This window comes from Bos javanicus, chromosome 5, assembly GCF_032452875.1.
Source record: "Bos javanicus breed banteng chromosome 5, ARS-OSU_banteng_1.0, whole genome shotgun sequence".
NCBI classification, from domain to species: Eukaryota; Metazoa; Chordata; class Mammalia; order Artiodactyla; family Bovidae; genus Bos; species Bos javanicus.
In genome coordinates, this window is record NC_083872.1 from 108884261 (window position 1) to 108906230 (window position 21970).

Below are 21970 nucleotides of genomic sequence, written 5' to 3' on the forward strand. Positions count from 1 at the left end.
CACGGTCTTCCTTTCACAGTTCATAGTCACCAACTTCTCCTCCTTCAGAACTCAGGTCAAGCTTCCCTCCTTTGGGGCTCCCCACTGACTGCTCCAGCCAGGGTCAGGGGTCCTTCTTCTGGGCGGCGGTCACACACGGGCAGACTCATGAGATACTGGGTTGTGTGGTTTAATAGCTGTTGTCTGCCTCCCCCACTGGTCGAGGGCCCCTTCGGACAGTGACTGAATTCTCTTTACTGTCATAGCTGCAGCCAGCGCAGGGCCTGGCGACATGTGCTCAGAGTTTGCTGAGCACATGAGGGAGTGGGTGGCCTGGCGCATCATGACCCAGTGACTGGTGATTTCCCTGCCTGTTAGTCCTCCAAGAGGCTGTGTCTGTGGCTTCTCTTTGGTTCACAGGCCTTGTCATCTTATTTAAAAAAGCAAAAGAGGTGCTTTGACGTCGATCATGTTTTCGTCCAAATCATCTGATTTCTCATCCCCTCTTGGCAAGTTCAACCCCATTTTTACTGTCTGGAAGCTGGTTCTTCCCCCGCCCCCCATAAGTCCCTGGTTGAACACAGGGTGTACTTTTTGGCGATGTCACCACACAGGCTCTCCTTGCCAGGTGGCTTCCCACAAGGGGCTTCAACCACCTGGGCCCCTCTGGTCCTGTGCTTAGCTCTCGTTCAGGCCGTCAGAATGCTCTCCATCCGGCTGATACGTGGGTGGAAAAGGTTGCAGACGGGGAGCGGGGCTCGTGTGTGGGAGGCTCTCCTGGCTGGGACTGGCTGCAGCACCATCGCTGCTGTTCACGCTTCATTGGCCAGAACTTCGTCTCCAGGCCACCATGTCCAGCTGCCAGGGAGGCTGGCCACTGTGGGCTCGCTGTGGCCCAGGAGGAAAGGGACACAGACAGTGGGGCATTAACACTTCCTGCCACACCCTTACTCAGTCTCGGCCGTCGTCCCCGCGTGTCCCCGGCTGCACCCTGGAGCCCTGCTGGCCCCGGTGGCTCTTTCTGTGCTCTGAGCACGTTGGCTCTCCCACTGCCGGGTCTGGGCTTTGCGCCTTGCTCTCTGCCTTCCCGTTCTCCGAACCCCAGTCCTCTCTGCTGGCTGGTTTGGCTGGACTTGCCTCCCCATCTCTCCAGTCTCCTAGCAACCCTCCTTGCCCTGCTCACGTGTCTGGGCCTGGACCATCTGATCCTTGGCAGCTGCCGGCCCTTGCCATGTGTGTGCCTGGATGGGAGCCTGTCTGAGTCCAAGTCCCAACAGGACAGGAGAGAGTCCTTTCAAATGTCTCATGCTCTGAAGTCCTTCCTGGGATGCTGGCTATGGATTGAGACTATTTTTAGAGACAATTAGACAGTGTGAAGACTAGCAATGAGAGTCGTAAAGGAAGACAGTGGAAAACACGGCTTCGGGAAACCGAAGGAACTGGTGCTGTGTGTCTTGGAGGAGACAAGCCTGAAGGGTAGAGCCCGTCTTATATATAAGAACAACGTTGGTTTAAAAATTGCTTTAAAGGGGATGGTGTTACAGTAGACATTCTCTTGTTACTCCGAAAATGTGGAATTTTTAGGTAAGAGACAAAGAAAGAATTAGTGAATTCCAGAATGTTGGGATCTGTGGATGGGGGCCCGAGAAGGCAGAGCCCGTCTCTTAGATGTGACCTGCTGGTGCCCGAGGCAGACGGGTAGCTCAGAGTCTTCCCCTGCTCTGTGATTCTTAACAAAAGAATCTGGTGCTGTGCTTTCGGCTCATACCTGTTCTGAGAGATGCTCATAGGAAAAGTATTTGTCTGTGGGTGATATTTCCCAACCATTTCTAAGCTAAGCAGGAAGGGCTATTGTCTTGTAGACTTAAGAACTTAGATGCCGGAATTCCGTGATCTATTTTGTCATCCACTCGATGGGAACAGGTCACTGCTCCCATCTTGGATGGTCTTGTCCGTCAAGTGGGGATGGATTCGCAGGAGGTGTGGTTGAGCCTGGAAAGGAAGGAAGTTTTGTTACTGGCTACAGCAGGGGTGAACTTTGAGGATTACATTGAGTGAAATACGCCAGGCACAAAAAGACGACTACCATCTGACTCCACTTGAGTGAGGTCCCTAGGGCAGTCCGGTTCATATGGTCCAGGATGTTTGTCTTAGTGTATCCTAAAGCAAGTGAGAAACATGAATGAATTCTCAACCACACCTGCGAATCCATGTGGGATCTTCCCGGACTAGGGATTGATCCTGTGTCCCCTGCGTTGGCAGGTGGATTCGTACCTACTCTGCCACCAGGGAAGTCCAGAATCAGTTTCTTTGCCTTTCCCAGCTGTTAGAGGTACTGTCCTCCATCTGCCGGGCTGGCCTGCACCCTTCCTGTGGATACTCTACACCTCCACGTTACACACTCAGGACACACATGTTTGCATGTGCTTGTATGCGTGTGCATGTGCCCAGTCATGGGAGGAACTTCCTGTCCCAACCCCACATCCCAGGCAGGCATCCCTCCCTCTCCCAGTCGTGACCTGTTGCCATACTTGCTTGATCCCCCATGACTTGGGGTCAGTGGGTGGGGCTTCGTAGTTCCTTGGCTCAACCAGGAAGTTGGACAGGGCACTGGTCATCCTGAGTGGGAGCCCCAAGCCCACAGTTTTATAAGGAGAACTGCCTTTCATCTCTGTGCTCAGCACACCGTCTCAGATGCCAGCGGCCAGGGCACTACCCATCACACAGCTTTGTGTGGTCCGGCCTGTTTTCTAAGGAGAGGATGTTCTTCTTGATGAGATGCTGAGTGAGGAGAGCAGAGCCAAGCAGGTGACCCTGGACCCCATCCCCTCCTGGATGTGTGTGGAGACAGGTGACTCACCATCCAGGACCCAGGTCCGCTCTGATCCCCATTTCACAGATGGGAAAAGCCAAATGTTGGGAAGTTCCCACCGAGTCAGACATTTGAGGGCACTGTCGAGCTCCAGCACATCAGTTGGGCCAGGAAGAGTGGCCTGGTGAGGCAGCAGGTGCCCGAGGCTGGGTGCCGTGGGGAACGGGCACCACGCAACCCAGTTCTGGAGCCACAGCAGACTTGTCCATCTGTCCATCCACTGTGTCTGTGGTGCTTTCCAGATTTAAGAGTTTATTAGCGTTAAAAGGGGAAATTCAGGAGTGGGAGGGGACATCATCTAGGAAGTACATTCACCAGCACATTCCAAATGATAAATCCTTCCACCACCAACACCCAAATTCTGGAATCAGGGCACGTAGAACCAGGTACAGGGCCTTAGAGGTCCTTCGGTCAACTTGACTGAAGCACAGCACGGGGATGAACTTGTCCAGAGTCACACAGCCCCTACTTGGGGGGCGGGGGAGATATGCGCCCGGGACCAGCGCACCTTGTCCTGGTCTCCTTGACCTGGGGTGGTAGGGGGAGGGCTGAGGACTGCACCCTGCCTGGTGGCCCCCTGCATTCCTGTGGGCCCAGGGCCAACTCACATGGACAAGGTCAACAGTGAAAGAACCCCAGTGAACACCTGCTGTTCACTGCAGCTTCGTGTATGGCTGTGCCTGCTAAGGGCTTATAAAAGCTTTGGAAATCCTTGGAATGGCTCAGAGCTGCCCAGGCCTCAGACGTGTGGCTCCCTTGCCTGGGCTGTGGGGGCTTACGGGGAACATGGCTCCAGATGGGTGCCCCCACCACCAGGCTTCCTCCTCGGCTCCCTTAGTCCCTCAGTTCCCTCGGGGTTTGTCCCCCTTGTCCAGGGTTTCCACACCCCTTTGCTTTCCCGCGGTCTCCACGGACCAGCTCCAGATCTGAGTTGTCAAAAGGTTGTGCCCTCCTGATTGCCACAGGGACTCAGTTGGAGGACAGTCACGTAGACGGGCCAGCGAGGCAGACCTACGGAGTCCCACAGCATCTCTACAGCCCCAGTTTCTGCTCTGTGGATTGTCGCTCCCTCCTGGGAAGGAAAATGAAAGTGCCTTGACCTCTGCCTTCCCCTGCATTCTTGCACATGGACTTTCTCATGTACCACCCCACCCAACCCCCCCACCACCACTTTTCCTCCTGGCCCATCCTGTGGATGCACTGGAGGCCTGGGAAGGGTCTGGGCAGCACCAAGAATGACCCCTGGTCCCTGTGCCCCACTAGGAGCCACTATCTCCTCTGTCCTCCTTGGAGAAAAGGATGGAGTGAGAAGCCAGGAGGGCCCAGAGGCTCCTGGTCTGGAAGATGTCCAGGAAACCTGAGGAGGAAGAATGGGAATGGCTGCTTGGGACTCCAGAAGGACAGGAAGCAGCACATGCAAGGGAGAGACACGGGAGGTTCTGAGGGAAGAGCTGGAACTTGAGATCCAGAGAACCTGGAGGGCTCCTCAGGTCAGTCCACTCCAGCCGGGGTCCCATGCAGCATTGTCATTGGTGACGGGAACTCTCAGGATGCAGAGGAGAAAGCAGAGTCCCTCAGCAAATACATCTTTTTATACCTGCTATGTGGGATATTGGCTGCAGAAAGGCACCATTGCAGCTGCCTATGGATGCTCCTCCTGGGGATCCTCCAGTGCCTGGGGATGCTCCTCCTGGGGCTGCTCCATCACCTGGGGATGCTCCATTGCCTGGGGATGCTCCATTGCTTGGGGGTGCTCCAGTGCCTGTGGATGCTGCTTTGCCTAAGGATGTTCCAGTGTCCAGGAATTCTCCACCTGGGGATGCTCCATCACCTGGGGATGCTCCATCACCTGGGGATGCTCCATTGCCTGGGATGCTCCAGTGCCTGTGGATGCTCCAGTGCCTAGGGATGTTCCAGTGTCCCAGGATTCTCCATTTAGGGATGATCCATCACCTAGGGATGCTCCAGAATCTGGGGATGCTCCAGAACCTGGGCAGAGCCAGAGATAGTCTGGGATAGTCAGACCCTCAAACCTGAGCTTTCTCTCCCATAGAGGGGGGACCTGTCTGCTCATGTGTTCTGCCTCTGGGGATGTTCTTCCAAGTCTCTGAGTCCAACACTCATCCCACTTTGGCTTTTAAAATAAAATTGAATTAAATAAAATTTTTTATTTTTTAATGTTATTAATATGTAAAATTGACACAACACAATTTACCATTGTAACTTTGATAAAGTGTATACTTCAGTGGCACCAAGTACATTCACACTGTTGTCCTCTCAGCACCACTGTCGTCTCCAGAGCCCTGCCCACCCCCTCCCCAGCCCCTGCTGACCTACATGGTGCTTTCTGTGTCTCTGAACTTGACCGCTCTGAGCAACTCCTGTAAGTGGAACAATGCGATATTTGTCTCTGTGGCTCATCTCACTGTGCATTTTGTTCTCAAGTTTCAGGTTGAAGCGTCTGACACACTGCATCAGAATTTCTTTCCTTTTTAAGATTGAATGATGGTCCATTGTATGTATCACAGAGTGTTAATCCCTTCATCTGTCCCGTGCATCTGTCGACAGACAGTGGGGCTGTTCCCTGCTTTTGGCTGTCCTGTATAACGCTGCTGTGAAGCTGGGTGTCCCCACTTTCTTCTTCTGTATAAATATCCAGAAGCAGAATTGCTGGATCATATGGTGATTTCTATGTTTAATTTTTTGAGGAACCACCGTGCTATTTTCCGTTACATTTGCACCATTTTACCTTCCTAGCAACCTTACCCAAGGCTTCTGCTTTCTCCGTATCCTCGTCAGCACTCGTTACTTTCTGGTGTTCTGATGACACCATCCTGGTGGGTGTGAAGCACCCTCCCTGGCTTTGAGGGCTTCCAGGTAGACTGTGTTGAGACCCTGAAGTCCTGGGGAGACTGTGGGATGAAAAGCTAGAAAAGAAACGAGGGTTGGATGGCTGTCCTCTCTGTGCTGGCTTCTTGGCCATGTGGGCCTGAGGTGGCTGGCCAGGGGCAGCCACTGAGCATGGTTGGGCACCCCCTCCCACGCCAGGGAGCAGAGGGGTGTGGGTGGTGGGCTGAACCCTCTCGGCCCTTGTCCTGAGGCCGGTGGGGAGGAGACCAGGGCAGCGAGGAACTTGGTGGGAGTTGCACCGGCCTGGGAGGGGTGAGGGGCTGGACCACACGGTTCTGAGATGTGAATATCTGGGCTGGGAGGGACTCTTACGGTCGCCACTGAGCCTCTTTACTCTAAAGAAGGGGAAATTCAGACCCACAGAGGGAAAGTGAACCTCCCGAGCACCCTGAAAAATTGGCTACAGAGTGGGGCCTGGGATTCAGGTCTCTTGGCTTCTGGCTTGGTTCTTCCCCCCAAAGTCAGGAGAGCATCACGGTTGCTTTGTGTCTATCTGCAGCTTAGTGTTTACAGAGGGACAGCAGCCTCAGGGCCACTTGCTCATTTTTCGTTGCTTTTCCACATCTTGTCTGCCTGCTGTCTGGCAGAGGCTTCACAGGGATAAACGAGATAAACGGCATTGACTTTTCTAAATGAAAGAAGCGTCGTGCTCCATGCAGAGTACGGCTGTGAGGGGCCCGTGAGTGTACAGGAGTCGGCTCCATACTGCTTGTGTCCCACCTGGATGAGGAGTAAAGCATACGAGATTGTAAGATCCATGTCCTCCCCCATGTCTGGGGGAGGACAGGGAGCCATATGCGTGTGTGTTTGCATGTATTTGCATGTGTTATATGTGTGGTGTGCACATGGTGTGTACATGTGTACAGGGCCCCAGGTGTCCTGAGCCGACTCCTTTCCCAGCCTGTGCCCGTATCTGTTCAGACCTCATGGCACCCACCTGATATTACATGAAATTGGACGAGAACCTGATGCTAGTTTGGCCACAGCAATTTTTGGAAGTTTAACTTAACACAGTCAAACAAAATTGTAACTGTTTTTTCTCTTTGATTACCAAAGAATTGATGGTTGTACAGAATTTGGAAAACAAACTAATGAAAAAATAGCTGGTACTTATAATGGTCTCCGTCTGAAGTAGTTTTCTGAAGGTTATACGTTTATTAACCCATGTGTGTTAGCTTCTGTTATCATCTCCGTTTCCCAGGTGAGGAATCTCAGGTACCAGGAGGTCATGTGACTGGAATTCGGCCAGCTTGGTTCTGAGTCCAGGGCCCCGAATGCCAGGCTGATCCGCCCCACGCAAACGAATGTCACTCGTCACCAAAGATAGCCACTAGTAACATTTCTGTTTTTTAAAAAATAGTATTTTATAAGTTGTTCATATTTAGTGGCTTTTATAAAATTGGGATTCAGGATGAGTGAAGAGGAGGGCAAAGGGACCACGAGGAGACTTGGAGACTAGTGGGGACAGCTCAGGAAATAGAAGGAGCCGGCACACGGTTCATGGTGACAGGCTCAGGAGACACCCTGGGGGCTGGGTCGGGACGAGGGCTTCTATCCTGGCCAGGATCTCCGAGGCTGGGCTCTGTGGGCTTAGCTGCGGTTGGGGAAGCACCAGCATCCCTGTCTGCCCATTGGGAAAACAAGCATCTCGTTCGTCCAGTGTGTTAACCTTGAAGAATGACCTTTTGTTTCCGAGTCGTTTGCTGGCTCTTAGAATCTTGCATGCTTTGAGAATGCGTCTTTCTGCATAGGGTGGTTATTTCCTGATCAGAAAATCCACCCACCCAACAGCGTCTGGATCAGGGCTGGATTGCTTTTTTTAAGTTCCTTCACAAGTTGGGATTCCGTGCTCTGGAGGACTCTCCCATTTCTCACACCTATCCCTCCTCATCCTGCTCTTCCCGTCACGACTTTCTCTGGATATGGATGGCCCCGTCCACGCTGTAGCTGCTAGGGATGGGAGGCTTGTTGTTTGTCACTCAGTCATGTCCGAGTCTTTGTGACCCCATGGACTGCAGCACACCAGGCTTCCCTGTCCTTTGCTGTCTCCTGGAGTTTGCTCAAACTCATGTCCATTGAGTTGGTGATGCTGTCCAAACCATCTCATCCCCTTCGCCCCCTTCTCCTCCTGCCCTTAGTCTTTCTCAGCATCAGGGTGAGTTGGCGCTTCATTTGGTGGCCAAAGTATTGGAGCTTCAGCTTCAGCATCAGTACTTGCAATGAACATTCAGGGTTGATTTCCTTTAGGATTGACTGGTTTGATCTCCTTGTGTCCAAGGGAGGCTACTTAAATGCAAATGAACTGAAATCAAACATGATTCAAAATGTAGTTCCTCAGTTGCACTAGCTCCTTGTCAAGTGCTTAAAGCCAGGGCCTGGGGCTACCACTTTGGACGACCCAGAATTACAGAGCAGCTCCATCATTGTAGAAGTCCCGTAGGACAACGCTGCTGTAGCCTGGCTGGGTCAGTCAAGGTCAAGGTCCAGACCTACAAAGACACTGCCATAGCCATTTTAAGAGTAAAGACACCTTTAAAACAAATTAATTTATTTGGTTGTGTGTGCCGGGTCTTAGTTGCTGGAGAAGGAAATGGCAACACACTCCAGTGTTCTTGCCTGGAGAATCCCATGGACGGAGAAGCCTGGTAGGCTGCAGTCCATGGGGTCGCACAGAGTCGGACACAACTGAAGCGACTTGGCAGCAGCAGCAGCAGCAGGTCTTAGTTTTAGCATATGGGATCTAGTTCCCTGACCAGGGATTGAACCCAGGTCCCCTGCATTAGGAGGGCAGAGTCTTAGCCACTGGACCACTGGTGAAGTCCCTGAAAGATACTTAATACAGGAATTTAAGGGCTTACAAAGCAGCTAGAAGGGTTGCGGGAGCAGGTTGCAGGGGAGGCATCGGGAGTGATCCCAGAACCATGCTGGATTGCCAAGGGGACTGGGGCCATGGGATGATGGGAAGCTGGGGGATTTGGACATGGCCTTGCCCAGAGCTGGCTTCAGATCATACCATGTTATCTGCAGTCCAGGGACCAGGAATCCATTGCCAGAGCCTTTCTGTCTCTACCAAGCAAGAGTAGTAACATGAACACCCTCCCCTCTGGACTTCGTTTCAATTCAGGCCTTGACTTGGTCAACCCCACGGCCACAGCAATCTGGCCACAGGGAGAAAAAGTGTGTCCAGCCTCTTTGAGACAGGAGGGCGCAGGAGAGGAGGGTGGATGGCTGCTAAGTCAGCCCATCTGGAGCCAAGAGGGACCCCAGCCTCCCCCATGGGGAGCACCCTGAGCTGCGAAGGCCGGCCTGTGCTGTCTGCTGAGCCCAGACGGCGTCCTGTCCTCCCTGCGCGAGCACCCGGCTATCTCAGCAACGCGCTTGATGGAGAAGATTAATGGCCTCCTGGTTGCTGCTCATTTGGCCTTTAATGGGCAGAGAGAGCTCGGTTTCTGTTTCAGGTTGGCTGCTCTGCTCTTAAAGGGAACGGAGCCCCCGGGTCACCACGGGCTTCTGCGAAGACCTTGGGTGGCTTCTGGCCGGAGAGAAAGCACGTCTTTTGTGTTACAGGAATGCATCCATCTCCATAAATCAGCTGAGGTTGTGCTGGGTGTGTTCAAAGCCTAGCCCTTGGGAGAGACCCCTCTGTGTGCAGCTGAAGGTGCTGAGGCCAGAGAGGGAGGTTGTGTTCACAAAGCCAGTCAGTGGCTCTGAACCCCTTCTACACACGTGGCTAATTGGGGGGTCCCTTTCTGGCACCAGGGGTTTGGGCTCCTCTTCTGAGGGTTGATATGGAGGCACGCTGGCCACCGGGGTTTACACTGGGGGGTCAGGGAGGGGATTTGAGAAGGACTCCCCAAGCTGAGACAGCAAAGGGAACAGCATACTGAGGGCGTGCAAGGGTCCTGGGGCAGGCGAGGACGGAGCTTGTCTGAGTGAAACAGGGCCATGATGGCAGGCAAGGGCGGGGGGGGGTCAGGCTGAAGAAGGAAGTGCAGAGAAGCAGGCAGGGCCACTGCTGTGGGCTCACAGCCCGTGGCAGAGCCTGGACATTGAAGAGATTTAACTGGGAGGACGATGCGGCCTGATTCATGATTGATATTTCTAAAAGGTCACTCTGCCTGCTGCCTGGAGACTGGGCTGGGGACACGCAGGAGGAAGAGGGAAATAGAGCTGCTGCCGCATCTCAGGCAAGAAACGGGTGGTGGCCTGGACCAGGCTGGGGCACCAGAGGGGGAAGTCATTGCTCACAGCCTCTTCCCCGGAAATGCTCCTCTGTGGTCACAGCAGGGAGCCTGGGAAAGCTTGTCCTCTCGGCTGCAGATGGCCAGTCCCAGCGCTGCTTTCCAAGTCGTCCTCACCAGGACGTTGTCGTTGTCACGGGCCTCAGTGAGCAGAGGCTGGGCCTCTTCTGGGATGGGGCCCTGGGCCAGGTGTATACAGGCAGGCAGATTAAAGAAAACCACTTGGTTTTTTGTCCCCAGGCTCCAAGTTCCAGCTCCTCAAGGGGCCCCAGGGGAGCCCAAGCCCTGAGCTCATCTCCTGTTTGAACCCTAGCAGAGCAGACAGTCCTGAGGCTGAACAATGCCTTGTCCCGGTCCCTCGGAGCAGAGCCCTGGGTGCAGTAGTGGGTGCTGCCCAGGGCAGCTGGGCTCCTTCTCAAGTGGGAGACACTTTCTTCCATACAAGGAAGGTGTCCGCTATGGATGCCCACCTGTGTGCACAGCTTGGTCAGCTGGGCTGCCTCCCTGGGCTCGGGCAGATCGTCTGGGGAGGCAGGAGCTGGAGCTTGCTTAGATGGTGGCATCTTTTCAGCTGGCAGCCAGGAGACCAAGCTTTGAATCAGCTTTGTAATTTGAAAATTGGTCTCTTTGCATTGGGTGGTTATTTCCTGCTAACAGAAGCCGTCAGACACAGAGCGCTTCCCTCCCTCCACACTCTGCTCCGGCACCCGTGTGGGGTCCGAGATGGAGCTTTTCCATTCCTGGTGTTCTCAGATCACCATGTCCTCTTGTTGTAGGCCCCAGGGGTTCTGATGGAGCCTCAGACCTGACTGAGGAGTCATCCCAGGGCATGGGGGACAGTCATGTAGGATGGGGGACAGTCACGTGGGGTGGGGGAGGCTGAGCTGGGTCTGGAGGTATAGCCTTGGCGGGGGCCAGCCTGCAGGGCCACACGTGTCTCTTGTGTGTGTGTGTGCATGTGTGTGCATGTATGTTTGTGTCCGCCTCTCTGTGTGTTTGTATGTGTATGTGTGTGTGCATCTCTGTGTGTGTGCATCTGTGTGTGCATGTGTCTGTGTGCACATATGTGTTTGTGTGCCTGTGTCTTGTGTGTCTGTGTGTCTGTGTCTTATGTGTCTGTCTGTGTGTGTCTGTGTGTGTGTCTGTGTCTTATGTGTCTGTGTGTGTCTGTGTGTCTCTGTGTATGTGTCTGTGTGTGTGTCTGTGTGTCTGTGTGTGTGTCTGTGTGCCTCTGTGTGTGTCTGTGTCTGTGTGCCTCTGTGTGTGTCTGTGTGTATCTGTGTGTGTCTCTGTGTGTGTGTGTCTGTGTGTGTGTGTGTCTGTGTCTTGTGTGTCTGTGTCTTGTGTGTGTCTGTGTCTTATGTGTCTGTGTGTGTCTGTGTCTATCTGTGTGTCTCTGTGTGTGTCTGTGTCTTGTGTGTGTGTGTCTCTGTGTGTGTCTGTGTCTGTGTGTGTCTGTGTCTGTGTGTGTATATCTGTGTGTGTGTCTATTGTCTCTGTGTGTGTCTGTGTGTCTCTGTATGTGTCTGTGTGTGTCTGTGTCTGTGTGTGTGTATCCTTGTGTGTCTGTGTCTGTGTGTGTGTCTATTGTCTGTGTGTGTGTCTGTGTGTATCTGTGTGTGTCTGTGTGTATCTGTGTGTGTCTGTGTGTGTCTCTGTGTGTGTCTGTGTGTGTCTGTGCGTGTATGTCTGTGTGTGTGTGTCTGTGTCTGTGTGCCTCTGTGTGTGTCTGTGTGTGTCTGTGTCTGTGTGTGTCTGTGTGTGTGTGTCTCTGTGTGTCTCTGTATGTGTCTATGTCTTGTGTGTCTGTGTGTGTCTATGTGTGTGTCTGTGTGTGTCTGTGTCTGTGTGTGTGTGTCTGTGTCTGTGTGTGTCTGTGTGTATCTGTGTGTGTGTCTTTGTCTGTGTGTGTCTGTGTGTGTGTCTGTGTGTATCTGTGGGTATCTGTGTCTGGTGTGTGTCTGTGTGTCTCTGTGTGTGTCTGTGTCTGTATGTCTCTGTGTGTGTCTTAGTCTGTGTGTGTATCTGTTGTGTCTGTGTATATCTGTGTGTGTCTGTGTCTCTGTGTGTGTCTGTCTTGTGTATCTGTGTGTGTCTGTGTCTGTGTGTGTGTCTTTGTGTGTGTCTATGTGTATCTGTGTGTCTCTCTGTCTTGTGTGTCTGTGTCTGTATGTGTATCTGTGTGTGTCTGTGTCTGTGTGTGTATCTGTGTGTGTGTCTATGTGTATCTGTGTGTGTCTCTGTCTTATGTGTCTGTGTCTGTGTCTTATGTGTCTGTGTCTGTGTGTGTGCCTTTGTGTATCTGTATGTGTCTGTGTCTGTGTCTTATGTGTCTGTGTCTGTGTGTGTGTCTGTGTCTGTGTCTGTGTCTTATGTGTCTGTGTGTGTGTCTGTGTCTGTGTCTGTGTGTGTGTCTTTGTGTATCTATGTGTGTCTGTGTCTGTGTGTCTCTGTGTGTCTCTGTATGTGTCTGTGTCTGTGTGTGTGCCTTTGTGTATCTGTGTGTGTCTGTGTCTGTGTCTTATGTGTCTGTGTGTGTGTCTGTGTCTGTGTGTGTGCCTTTGTGTATCTGTGTGTGTCTGTGTCTGTGTCTTATGTGTCTGTGTGTGTGTCTGTGTGTGTGTCTGTGTGTGTGCCTTTGTGTATCTGTGTGTGTCTGTGTCTGTGTCTTATGTGTCTGTGTGTGTCTGTGTGTATCTGTGTGTGTCTGTGTCTGTGTGTCTCTGTGTGTCTCTGTATGTGTCTGTGTGTCTCTGTATGTGTCTGTGTGCGTCTGTGTGTGTGTGTGTATCTGTGTGTGTGTCTGTGTCTTGTGTGTATGTGTGTGTGTGTGTCTGTGTGTGTCTGTGTCGTGTGTGTCTGTGTCTTATGTGTCTGTGTCTGTGTATGTCTCTGTGTGTGTCTGTGTGTATCTGTGTGTGTCTGTGTCTGTGTGTGTGTCTGTTAGTCTCTGTGTGTGTCTGTGTCTGTGTGTGTGTCTCTGTGTCTCTGTGTGTGTGTGTCTGTGTGTATCTGTGTCTGTGTGTGTGTCTGTGTGCATGTGCGTGTGTGTGTCCACACCCCCCCCCCCCGCCCCCATCCTGGTTGCAGGACTGCAGCTGCGCTCGGGCTCCAGGACTGAGACCCTGAAGGCTGTTTTCTTGCCCTCTGGCTGGGGAGGTTGTCATTCCTCTTTTCCCCGCGGCCCTGTTCGTGTGTGCTTCTCCAGATGGTGCTCTCCCAAGAGGTCCAAGTGCTCTGGGAACGGTTCACAGTGTAAATAAGGTCACCGAGGCTCCGGTGGCTCTGAAGTCGGCCCACCCAGACCAGGCTTTCCGACTGCCTCTGGGCTCCGAGGGGCCCTGGTCTCGACGGCTTGGGGCCCAGGACGCACCCACGCTGGCCTCCCTGGGTGATGGGTGTCTTCTCCGCCTTGCTGCGCCTTACGTCTTGTCCAACATCATCCGTGGACTCCGGGATGGTCGGTCGGGATGTGGCTGGTGCTGTGAGAGAGTGCAGGGGGCTGGGGGACAACGGGGGACAGCAGGGCGGCAGGCACTGTTGAGGCCTCGTGTCAGGAGAGAGCTGTGGCCTGGAGGGTCCTTGTGTCAGAGGGGGTCACGGCTGCTTCCACGGCCCTGAGGGAAGAGGAGGGGCTGCTCCAGGAGCTCCAGAAGAGGCTGACCAAGCCAGGGGTCGAGGAAGGAAGGTGGTTTCTCACAGATCAAATCAGCAAGCAGGGTCACAGCCCCTGCTGGTGAACCTGGTAAACCACGACCTGGCCACATTGGACCCGCTTGGTCCTGGGTGGCTCGTCCACCCACCTCCACCCTGGGGGCCCAGAGCTGATGGCACGCTGGATGCTGCCTGATGAGGGTCACGTCAAACACAAAGGGTGTTCTTGGGGTCAGAACTGCAGGCCCTTCACCCCGAGGCCATGAACCAGGCACAGGGTGCTTGACTCGTGGCCCCCGTGAGTGCACACACAGAGCGACTGGACGCAGCATCCCCAGCCTCACTCCACATCCTCTGCTCTTGCGGGTGATGGGAACACGCACCTGCTGGTTGTCACGGGACCCTCGTGCAGCAGGTGCCTCAATGTGGCGCGTCCTGTCTTCCAGTCTCCTCCTCTGGGGCCTCCTAAGAAAGGCAGAGGCCTGGCCGAGCAGGGTCTCCCTTGCTCTAAGCTTGGGATGCCCCACAGTGACGATGGCGGCGAGCATGTGAGGGACGGGATCCCTGTCTGAAAGGGGTTGGCTCCTCTGGGTCCTTGATGGAGACGCGGAGCCTGTGTCTACAGAGCACAGGCTGCGCGTTGAGGAGAGCTCAGAGGCTGCTCTCCAGGCTGGGAGTGGGGGTGGGGTTCTGATGCCATGGGGACCAGATGGCACAGTGCAGGAGCAGCTGCCATAGAGGAGAAGGTGCAGACCAGCTGGCACTCACGCAGACCTGGAGGGCTCCTCTCGGGCCCAGCGGGTGGGTCACAGGCACTTGCACCTCTGTGATAAAATGCCACCCACCCGCCTCTCCTGACTGCACAGCCAACAGTAACCTGTCACGATATGCCTTCCTGTCGGGTTCAGAAAAGTCCCAGAGCCCTTGAGGTATACAGTACATGGGGGTCCCGTCAGTCAGGTGGCGTGAAACTGGAAACTTCTGTGTGTCACTAGTGTGATGGTGGGAGGACGTGACTTGGGAAACGGGCAGGAGTGGAAGTCCAGTCAGGCACATGAGCAAGCGTATTAGGTCTGCAGGGGACAGAAAACCAATTCAGATTAGCTTAAGTGAAGTGAAGTTCAGTTCAGTCGCTCAGTCGTGTCCGACTCTTTGCGACCCCATGAATCGCAGCACGCCAGGCCTCCCTGTCCATCACCAACTCCTGGAGTTCACTCAGACTCACGTCCATCGAGTCAGTGATGCAATCCAACCATCTCATCCTCTGTCGTCCCCTTCTCCTCCTGCCCCCAATCCCTCCCAGCATCAGAGTCTTTTCCAATGAGTCGGCTCTTCTCATGAGGTGGCCAAACTATTGGAGTTTCAGCTTCAACATCAGTCCTTCCAAAGAACACCCAGGACTGATCTCCTTTAGAATGGACTGGTTGGATCTGCTTGCAATCCAAGGGACTCTCAAGAGTCTTCTCCAACACCACAGTTCAAAAGCATCAATTCTTTAGTGCTCAGCTTTCTTCACAGTCCAACTTTCACATCCATACATGACCACTGGAAAAACTATATCCTTGACCAGACGGACCTTTGTTGGCAAAGTAATGTCTCTGCTTTTGAATATACTATCTAGGTTGGTCATAACTTTCCTTCCAAGGAGTAAGCGTCTTTTAATTTCATGGCTGCAATCACCATCTGCAGTGATTTTGGAGCCCAGAAAAATAAAGTCTGACACTGTTTCCACTGTTTCCCCATCTATGTCCCATGAAGTGATGGGACCAGATGCCATGATCTTCGTTTTCTGAATGTTGAGCTTTAAGCCAACTTTTTCACTCTCCTCTTTCACTTTCATCAAGAGGCTTTTGAGTTCTTCTTCACTTTCTGCCATAAGGGTGGTGTCATTTACATATCTGAGGTTATTGATATTTCTCCCAGCAATCTTGATTCCAGCTTGTGCTTCTTCCAGCCCAGCGTTTCTCATGATGTACTCTGCATAGAAGTTAAATAAGCAGGGTGACAATATACAGCCTTGACGTACTCCTTTTCCTATTTGGAACCAGTCTGTTGTTCCATGTCCAGTTCTAACTGTTGCTTCCTGACCTGCATATAGGTTTCTCAAGAGGCAGGTCAGGTGGTCTGGTATTCTCATCTCTTTCAAGTGAAGTTACCTAAGGAATAAAGCTGGAGAGCTCAGAGGTGGATCTGGCATCAGGTGTGGCTGGATGCAGGAGCCCAGCGGTTGTCAGAATCTGTCTCCAGGACAGAGTGTCTCTGGGATCTGAGGCTAAGCTGGGTCACGTGCTTATCTCTGAACTGGCACTTGTCGGGGACAAGGCTGGTGGTGAAGGCAAGAGGGCCAGCTGGGAGCAAAAGTAACTTTGAAGGGCAAACTAGCAGGGTGAGCCTGAGTTGATTATGGGAAGGATGACCACGTGGTCATCTGGGTCCAGCCTGTCCTGAGGAGGGGGAAGGGGCCCCAAGAGGCAGCAGCAGCTTCCCTGGAAGAACCCCGTGCACATAATGCAGAGGAGAGGGTTACTGAGGGGGGCTTGCAAGTGGTGTCCGTGCCCCTGGCCTGGCTCTGGCCACTGTCTCCCGGGCGACTGATGTGGTCTCCAGATGCCAGGCTCTTTGCCCACAGCATCACCCCATTCTCGCAGTGCCTCCTTATCCTGCAGAGCCTGGCCAGCAGCCAGTCTCAAGGTCACAGGTTGTCCCAGGGCCCAGACTGGGTCAGTCTCTTGGTGGACCTTGTAGGCTTCTTGGGGTTGGTGTCAGTGGGCAGATGGGGGAGAACCCACCAGGCCCGGGACAGTCTTGGAGCTTTGTGTTGCCTACAAGCCAGAGCCATGCAGAGGCGTCTATGCTGGATTACTCTGGGTCCTGCCCAGGATTTCTGTCCCTCTATCCCCTCCTGGCCACACTCACTACACACAATGCCATTTCCCAGACGCCAAATGCTACACAAAGTCACCCCGAACAAGTGGCTCTCTGTAGCGCACACTGGGCTGCTCCAGTTTCTGCAGGTCAGAAGTTCAGGAAGGGCTCCCTGGGCAGTTCTGGCTTGGGGTCTTGTCATGGGGCTGCAGTCAGATGACAGCTGGAGTTGCTGCGGGATGGACAGGACTCCCCACCCCCACATAGGCTGGTGGGGCTTCCTCACAGTGTGGTGGCCCAGGGCTGGCGTTTCGGATTTTCCACTTACCTTAGAAGTCACCTCTGTGTCACCTCTGCTGAACTTTATGAGCCAAAAGAATCACAGCAGGCCAACCTATGTCAGGAGGGCGCATAGATCCTATTGTTCAACTGGGGGGACGTCATGGGACCTGCTGTCGTGATTTAAAACCCTCACAGCTGCCGGCTGTCCTATCCAACAACACCCGTCGCCAGACGGGTTTGCGGTACCTGGATGTCACCTCGCTTTGGTCCAACCCCTTCATTTATGATTCCTACTTTTATTTTGGAGCTGAGGTGCAGAGATTTGAGTGAACTATATCCTTCAATTCACTGTACATTTGTCAGCACTGATTCACGCAGCGGCTCTCATTCATTCATTCTTTTCTCCTGTCCCCGTATCCTATTTTTATTTTGTGCCTCACCTTCTCTAGACAACCATTCTAAACAAACAACCAAAAACAAAGCATATTTGTATGTGTGCTTATGAGTATATATTTTAACTGCCACGTGTTGCAGAGCATATTTCTCCTTTTTTGCATCCTCTTCTTCTTGCTGTGTTTCTGAGATCCCCAAGTGCTGAAATGCATACATTTCGTGTCTTTTCCGCTTAAAATGACGGGAGAGACGTGTCCAGGGTCACACAGCTGACCTGGGCTGAGCTCGGACCAGAGCAGACCCAGTGTCACACACTGGTGTTTCCACGGGTTGCCGCCCCAGCTCCTGCAAAGGTTTGAAATGAAATTTTAAAAAAATACTCGCGAGTCTGGGGCCCAGATCGCATTGCCAGGGCTCCTGGTTCTCCCCCGCAGTGACCACTGTCCCTGTCCTCTCCTGCAGGTCCCAGCTATGGGAGCCCGCGCCCGGCTCACGCCAACATGAACGCCAACGCGGCCGCGGGGCTGGCACCTGAGCACATCCCCACACCGGGGGCCGCCCTGTCCTGGCAGGCCGCCATCGACGCGGCCCGGCAGGCCAAGCTGATGGGCAGTGCTGGCAACGCGACCATCTCCACGGTCAGCTCCACGCAGCGGAAACGGCAGCAGTATGGGAAGCCCAAGAAGCAGGGCAGCACGACAGCCACCCGCCCGCCCCGCGCCCTGCTCTGCCTGACCCTAAAGAACCCCATCCGGAGGGCCTGCATCAGCATCGTCGAGTGGAAGTATCCTTTGGGCTCAGCTGTGTGGCCTGCGGCGGGTTGTTCTCAGACCACTGGGTCGGTCACTGGGTATGGCTGGAATGCAGAGTTCTAGGCCCTCCCCAGCCTTGAGTCAGAGCCTGTGGGGATGGGGCCTGGGAAGCTGCCTGTATAGCCAGCTCCATGGGGATTGTTCTGTATATAAAAGCAGTGTTTAAGGAAACAAGACTAAGGGGTTGTTTCTCCTCGCTTGCCAGGCTGAGCTTGCTCAGGGCTCACTCAGTGTGGGTTGACATGTCACCTCCTCCTGATCTATGGGCTGGCACAGCCGTGTGACCTCTCCGTGAGGTTGGACGAGTCCATCAGTGTTCCTTGGGGGTTGGGATGAAGCGCAGGTGTCTGAGCTCTGCCCGGGCCTGGCTGAACTCTCCAGGTGCAGCTGGGTTGGGAACCAGCAGCCTGGGAGGTGACGCAGACCCGTGTCTGCACAGAACCCGGTGGGCATGGGCTGCAGAGGATGAGGCTTTGAAGGGCTGGGCTCTCACAGAGCAATCCCGCCCAGGAATTGTGGGGTGAGGGAGATGGGAAGGCCCTTGAGGGTGAGTGCGTGTGCCCCCAACTTTCCTGGTGAGGACACGGAGCCTGCAGGGTGGTATAGACAGGACTAGAACCCTGGACTCAGTGCCAGGCGTTTTCCTAGGAAGAAGCTACTCGGGTAAGCCTGCCACGTCTCCCAGGGTTCAGGGCGGGTGTTAGGTTTCATTGACGACTTTCCATGGAAAGATTTCTAAGTTTTGGGAGTGGATGAAAGGTATAAGGAGATGACTCGAGAGAGAAGAACATTTCAGTTTAGCAAGAAATGTTTGTTCTGTCAAACCCTGAGCCCCTTAAGTCCCAAATCACTTGAGAGGAGGTGGCCTAAGCCCGGCACAGCTGCAGAACTGGGCAGGGGGTCCCGGGGCTGAGGTGTCCACTGCCTGGGTCAGAGGCTTGGATCTGTGGGTCCCCGTCGGGCTGCTGTCAGCACCGCTTGGTCAGGGCTGTGAAGGGGTGGCTGGGCCATGTGTCCAGGGTGGGGCAGGGGGCCTGGAGGAGCTGCACTCGCTCTACTCACACCAGAGATTCAGATCCAGGGGCCCTGAACTCACATCTCCGCTCCGTCTCTCCATGAGTCCAGAGTTTAGGAGAAAGGCACTGGTGGGGGGGCGGGGCGGGGGGGCGGTTTGCAGGAGGTCAGGAGGAGGCCAACAGTTCAGTGGGGTCCCAAGGGGACCTGACCTGGGCCTAAATTCCCACCTCACAGTGGGCATCAGAGCAGGAGACACCTGGACTCAGCTGTCACTCACCTGTGGGGAGGGGATAGGTTGATATGTGAGGCCTGGCTCTTGTCCTGGTTGCAGAGGGGAGCCCCAGGGCAGATGATGGGGACAAAGATGCCCAGCCTGGGCTGAGTGGGGACAGGGCGAGAGGGAGGAGGCCATATGGGAGGGGGCCTGAAAGAGCCGATCTCCTAAAAACACTTAGGGTGGGACTTCCCTGGCTGTCCAGTGGTTAAGACTTCACCTTCTGACAGGTGGTGTGGGTTCGATCCTTGGTCAGGGAACTAAGATCCCACGTGCCTCCCAGCGAGAAAGACACAACACCATAAAGTAGAAGCAGTGTGCAACCAATTCAATAAAGACTTGAAAAATGGCCCACCAAAAAAGTTCCCACAAAACTTTAGCAGCGACAGTTGCTTGGGATGATTTCAGAGTGGATCAGTGCAGAAGACTCCTGACAAATTCAGACTTCAGAGCCAGACTTTCTGGTCCGAGCCCATCCTACCCCAGCGAGGTGACTCTGGGCAAGTTGACGCATCCTGTCACCTTCTGTGTCTCACTTCCCCCATGTAGGAATGGGGTGACAACTGCCCACCACTCTGCGGTTTGAGCAAGGCGGTCAGAGCAGGGCCTGAGGGAGCAAGCCTTCGGTCAGCATCAGCGCCCAGCCTTCCTCCCACCAGCATCCCAACTCCCCACGCATCCCTGGCCAGCTCAAAGGCAGCAAGACGATGGAAAAGATGAGTCAGGAGCTCTGGTTCAGACCTGACTCTGCTATTTGCCAGCTCGGCCCTGGGAGACGCTGCTTTATTTTCTGCCTGTCCAGTGGGGAGGCTGGGCACCCGCTGCAGGTCTTCTCAACAGCAAGGTGACACAAAGACTGACCGTGTTTAGGGGGCATGCTGGGTGAGCGAATGACCAGCTCCGCCCTCAGGGCTGAGGGACCCACCCGTAGGCAGCACAGTGTCCAGGGGGCCCTGAACTGGAGGATCATCAATTCCTTCCAGGCCCCAAGCTGCCCTGAGAACTCAGATCCTGGGATGTCCATGGCAAAGGAGTGGACAGTGGACTCTGCGGGCAGGGGTCTGGGTTCTGGCCTGGCAGGTCAATGCCTGCTGTGGGTCTTGGGAGTTTCTCTGGCTCCCTGGGCCTCAGGGGTTTGGACCAGGCCATCTCCAAGGCCTCTGTCTGCTTCAGGACTTGCGAGCTCTGCGAGCCCAGGCTTCCCTGGAGATGAAGGCGGCACCTGCCTCCAGGAATGGCTGCCTTCTTTCTCATCCTCCCCTGGTGAGGCTCCAAAGACTGGGCTGGAAACGTGGCTGTACTGGGGAGGAGGGAAGATGGGGCTGGAAGAGCATGAGCTGGGCCCTTCCTCTGAAGTGCCCCCACTCCCCACCCCATGGCCTTCCATCAAGGGTGCAGGGCAGAAGGTGTATGGTCACAATTGTTCATTTTTGCATCTGCCTGATATTTTGATGCAGAGATCCAGGCACAGGGACCTCCTTGAGGGTTGGGGAGTGAAGCTTGGCTTATCCCCACGCCCTCCAAACCCCAGCACAACCCGCAGCAAGTCAGGAGACCCTGGGACACAGGCCACCCCACCCCCACCCCCGAAAGCAGGACCTGAGTAGATGGAAGAGACCCCTGCACCCAGCTGCTGCCCCCAACCCGCACAGCTCATGCTGCCCTGCTGCTGGGGTCCAGAGCCCCTGGCCACCTTCAGGCTCTCTGGAAGCTGTCAGAGAATAAGGAGGAAGAAAAAAAAAGAGACTCTGAACTTCAACTTAAAAGATTGAAAGTATTATCTCCAAATTTCGCTGGAGAGTCAAAGTCAAGTCTCTGCCTTGAGCCCCCCAGGGTCTGCCTGTTTCAAGCCAAGCCTCGTCGGGCCCCCAGTGCAGGCGGGCGAGCCCGCGGGCAGGGCGGCCCAGGAAGGGGTGGGCGGGGGCGAGTCCCGGCACACATGAGAGAAAATGAAGTCCAGTGCAATCTAAATAAATAAAAGAAGGGAAAAAAGTTTTAGAAATCTGTGTTTACTCTGGCACGCGACTGGCCTCCACTGCTTTTGACATATTAGGAAAAATTTTGGCGGGGCCCCATTAGAAGCACTTAAAAAGGCATATGTTTCTTTTCAGAACACAAGGGGCTTGGAATGTATTGTTTAAACAAAATTCTTATGGATCTCCGATTCATTTAAATATATATATATGTGTGTGTGTGTGTGTGTGTGTGTTTCACTGGTGCTTCCTGTGGCATTAATTCCTTAACTCCCTCTCCCCAGGCCATTTGAAATCATTATTTTACTGACTATTTTTGCCAATTGTGTGGCCTTAGCGATCTATATTCCCTTCCCAGAGGACGACTCCAACGCCACGAATTCCAACCTGGTAAGTGCACCGCCGTGTGCCTGCCTCTGCACAATGGCAGTGGGGGCTAAGCTTGGACCACGTGGATTCGAGCTGGAACATGCTTGATGTTACAAAAGCCGGCTGAGCTTGGATGTCAAGGCCTCTTTATTCACATCAGCACCTGTCTTATCTCAGCCTGTTGTGAGAAAGACTGTTGCGGTCAGGCAGTTGGGAGCAGGATGCACGCGAGTGTGAGTTCTGGGCAGTGGCCCGTGGGTGCTCTTTCCACCCGCATCCCGGAAGGGCAGGTGTCTGCTGGAGTGAGTGTGCCTTCTGGATCCTCCATC

At 54.0% G+C, this 21970-nt stretch overlaps 1 protein-coding gene across 15 annotated transcripts in view; it reads left to right on the top strand.

Annotated features, from left to right (window-relative positions):
• The window catches only part of CACNA1C (calcium voltage-gated channel subunit alpha1 C), a 459914-nt gene that overhangs the window by 98126 nt on the left and 339818 nt on the right, over positions 1 to 21970 (top strand). For all 15 annotated transcript variants that reach the window (XM_061418379.1, XM_061418380.1, XM_061418378.1 and 12 more), the window contains exons 2-3: positions 17659 to 17980; positions 21557 to 21662. In XM_061418379.1, the coding sequence (XP_061274363.1) occupies positions 17659 to 17980; positions 21557 to 21662 (428 nt within the window). The remainder of the gene's footprint in view (positions 1 to 17658; positions 17981 to 21556; positions 21663 to 21970) is intronic.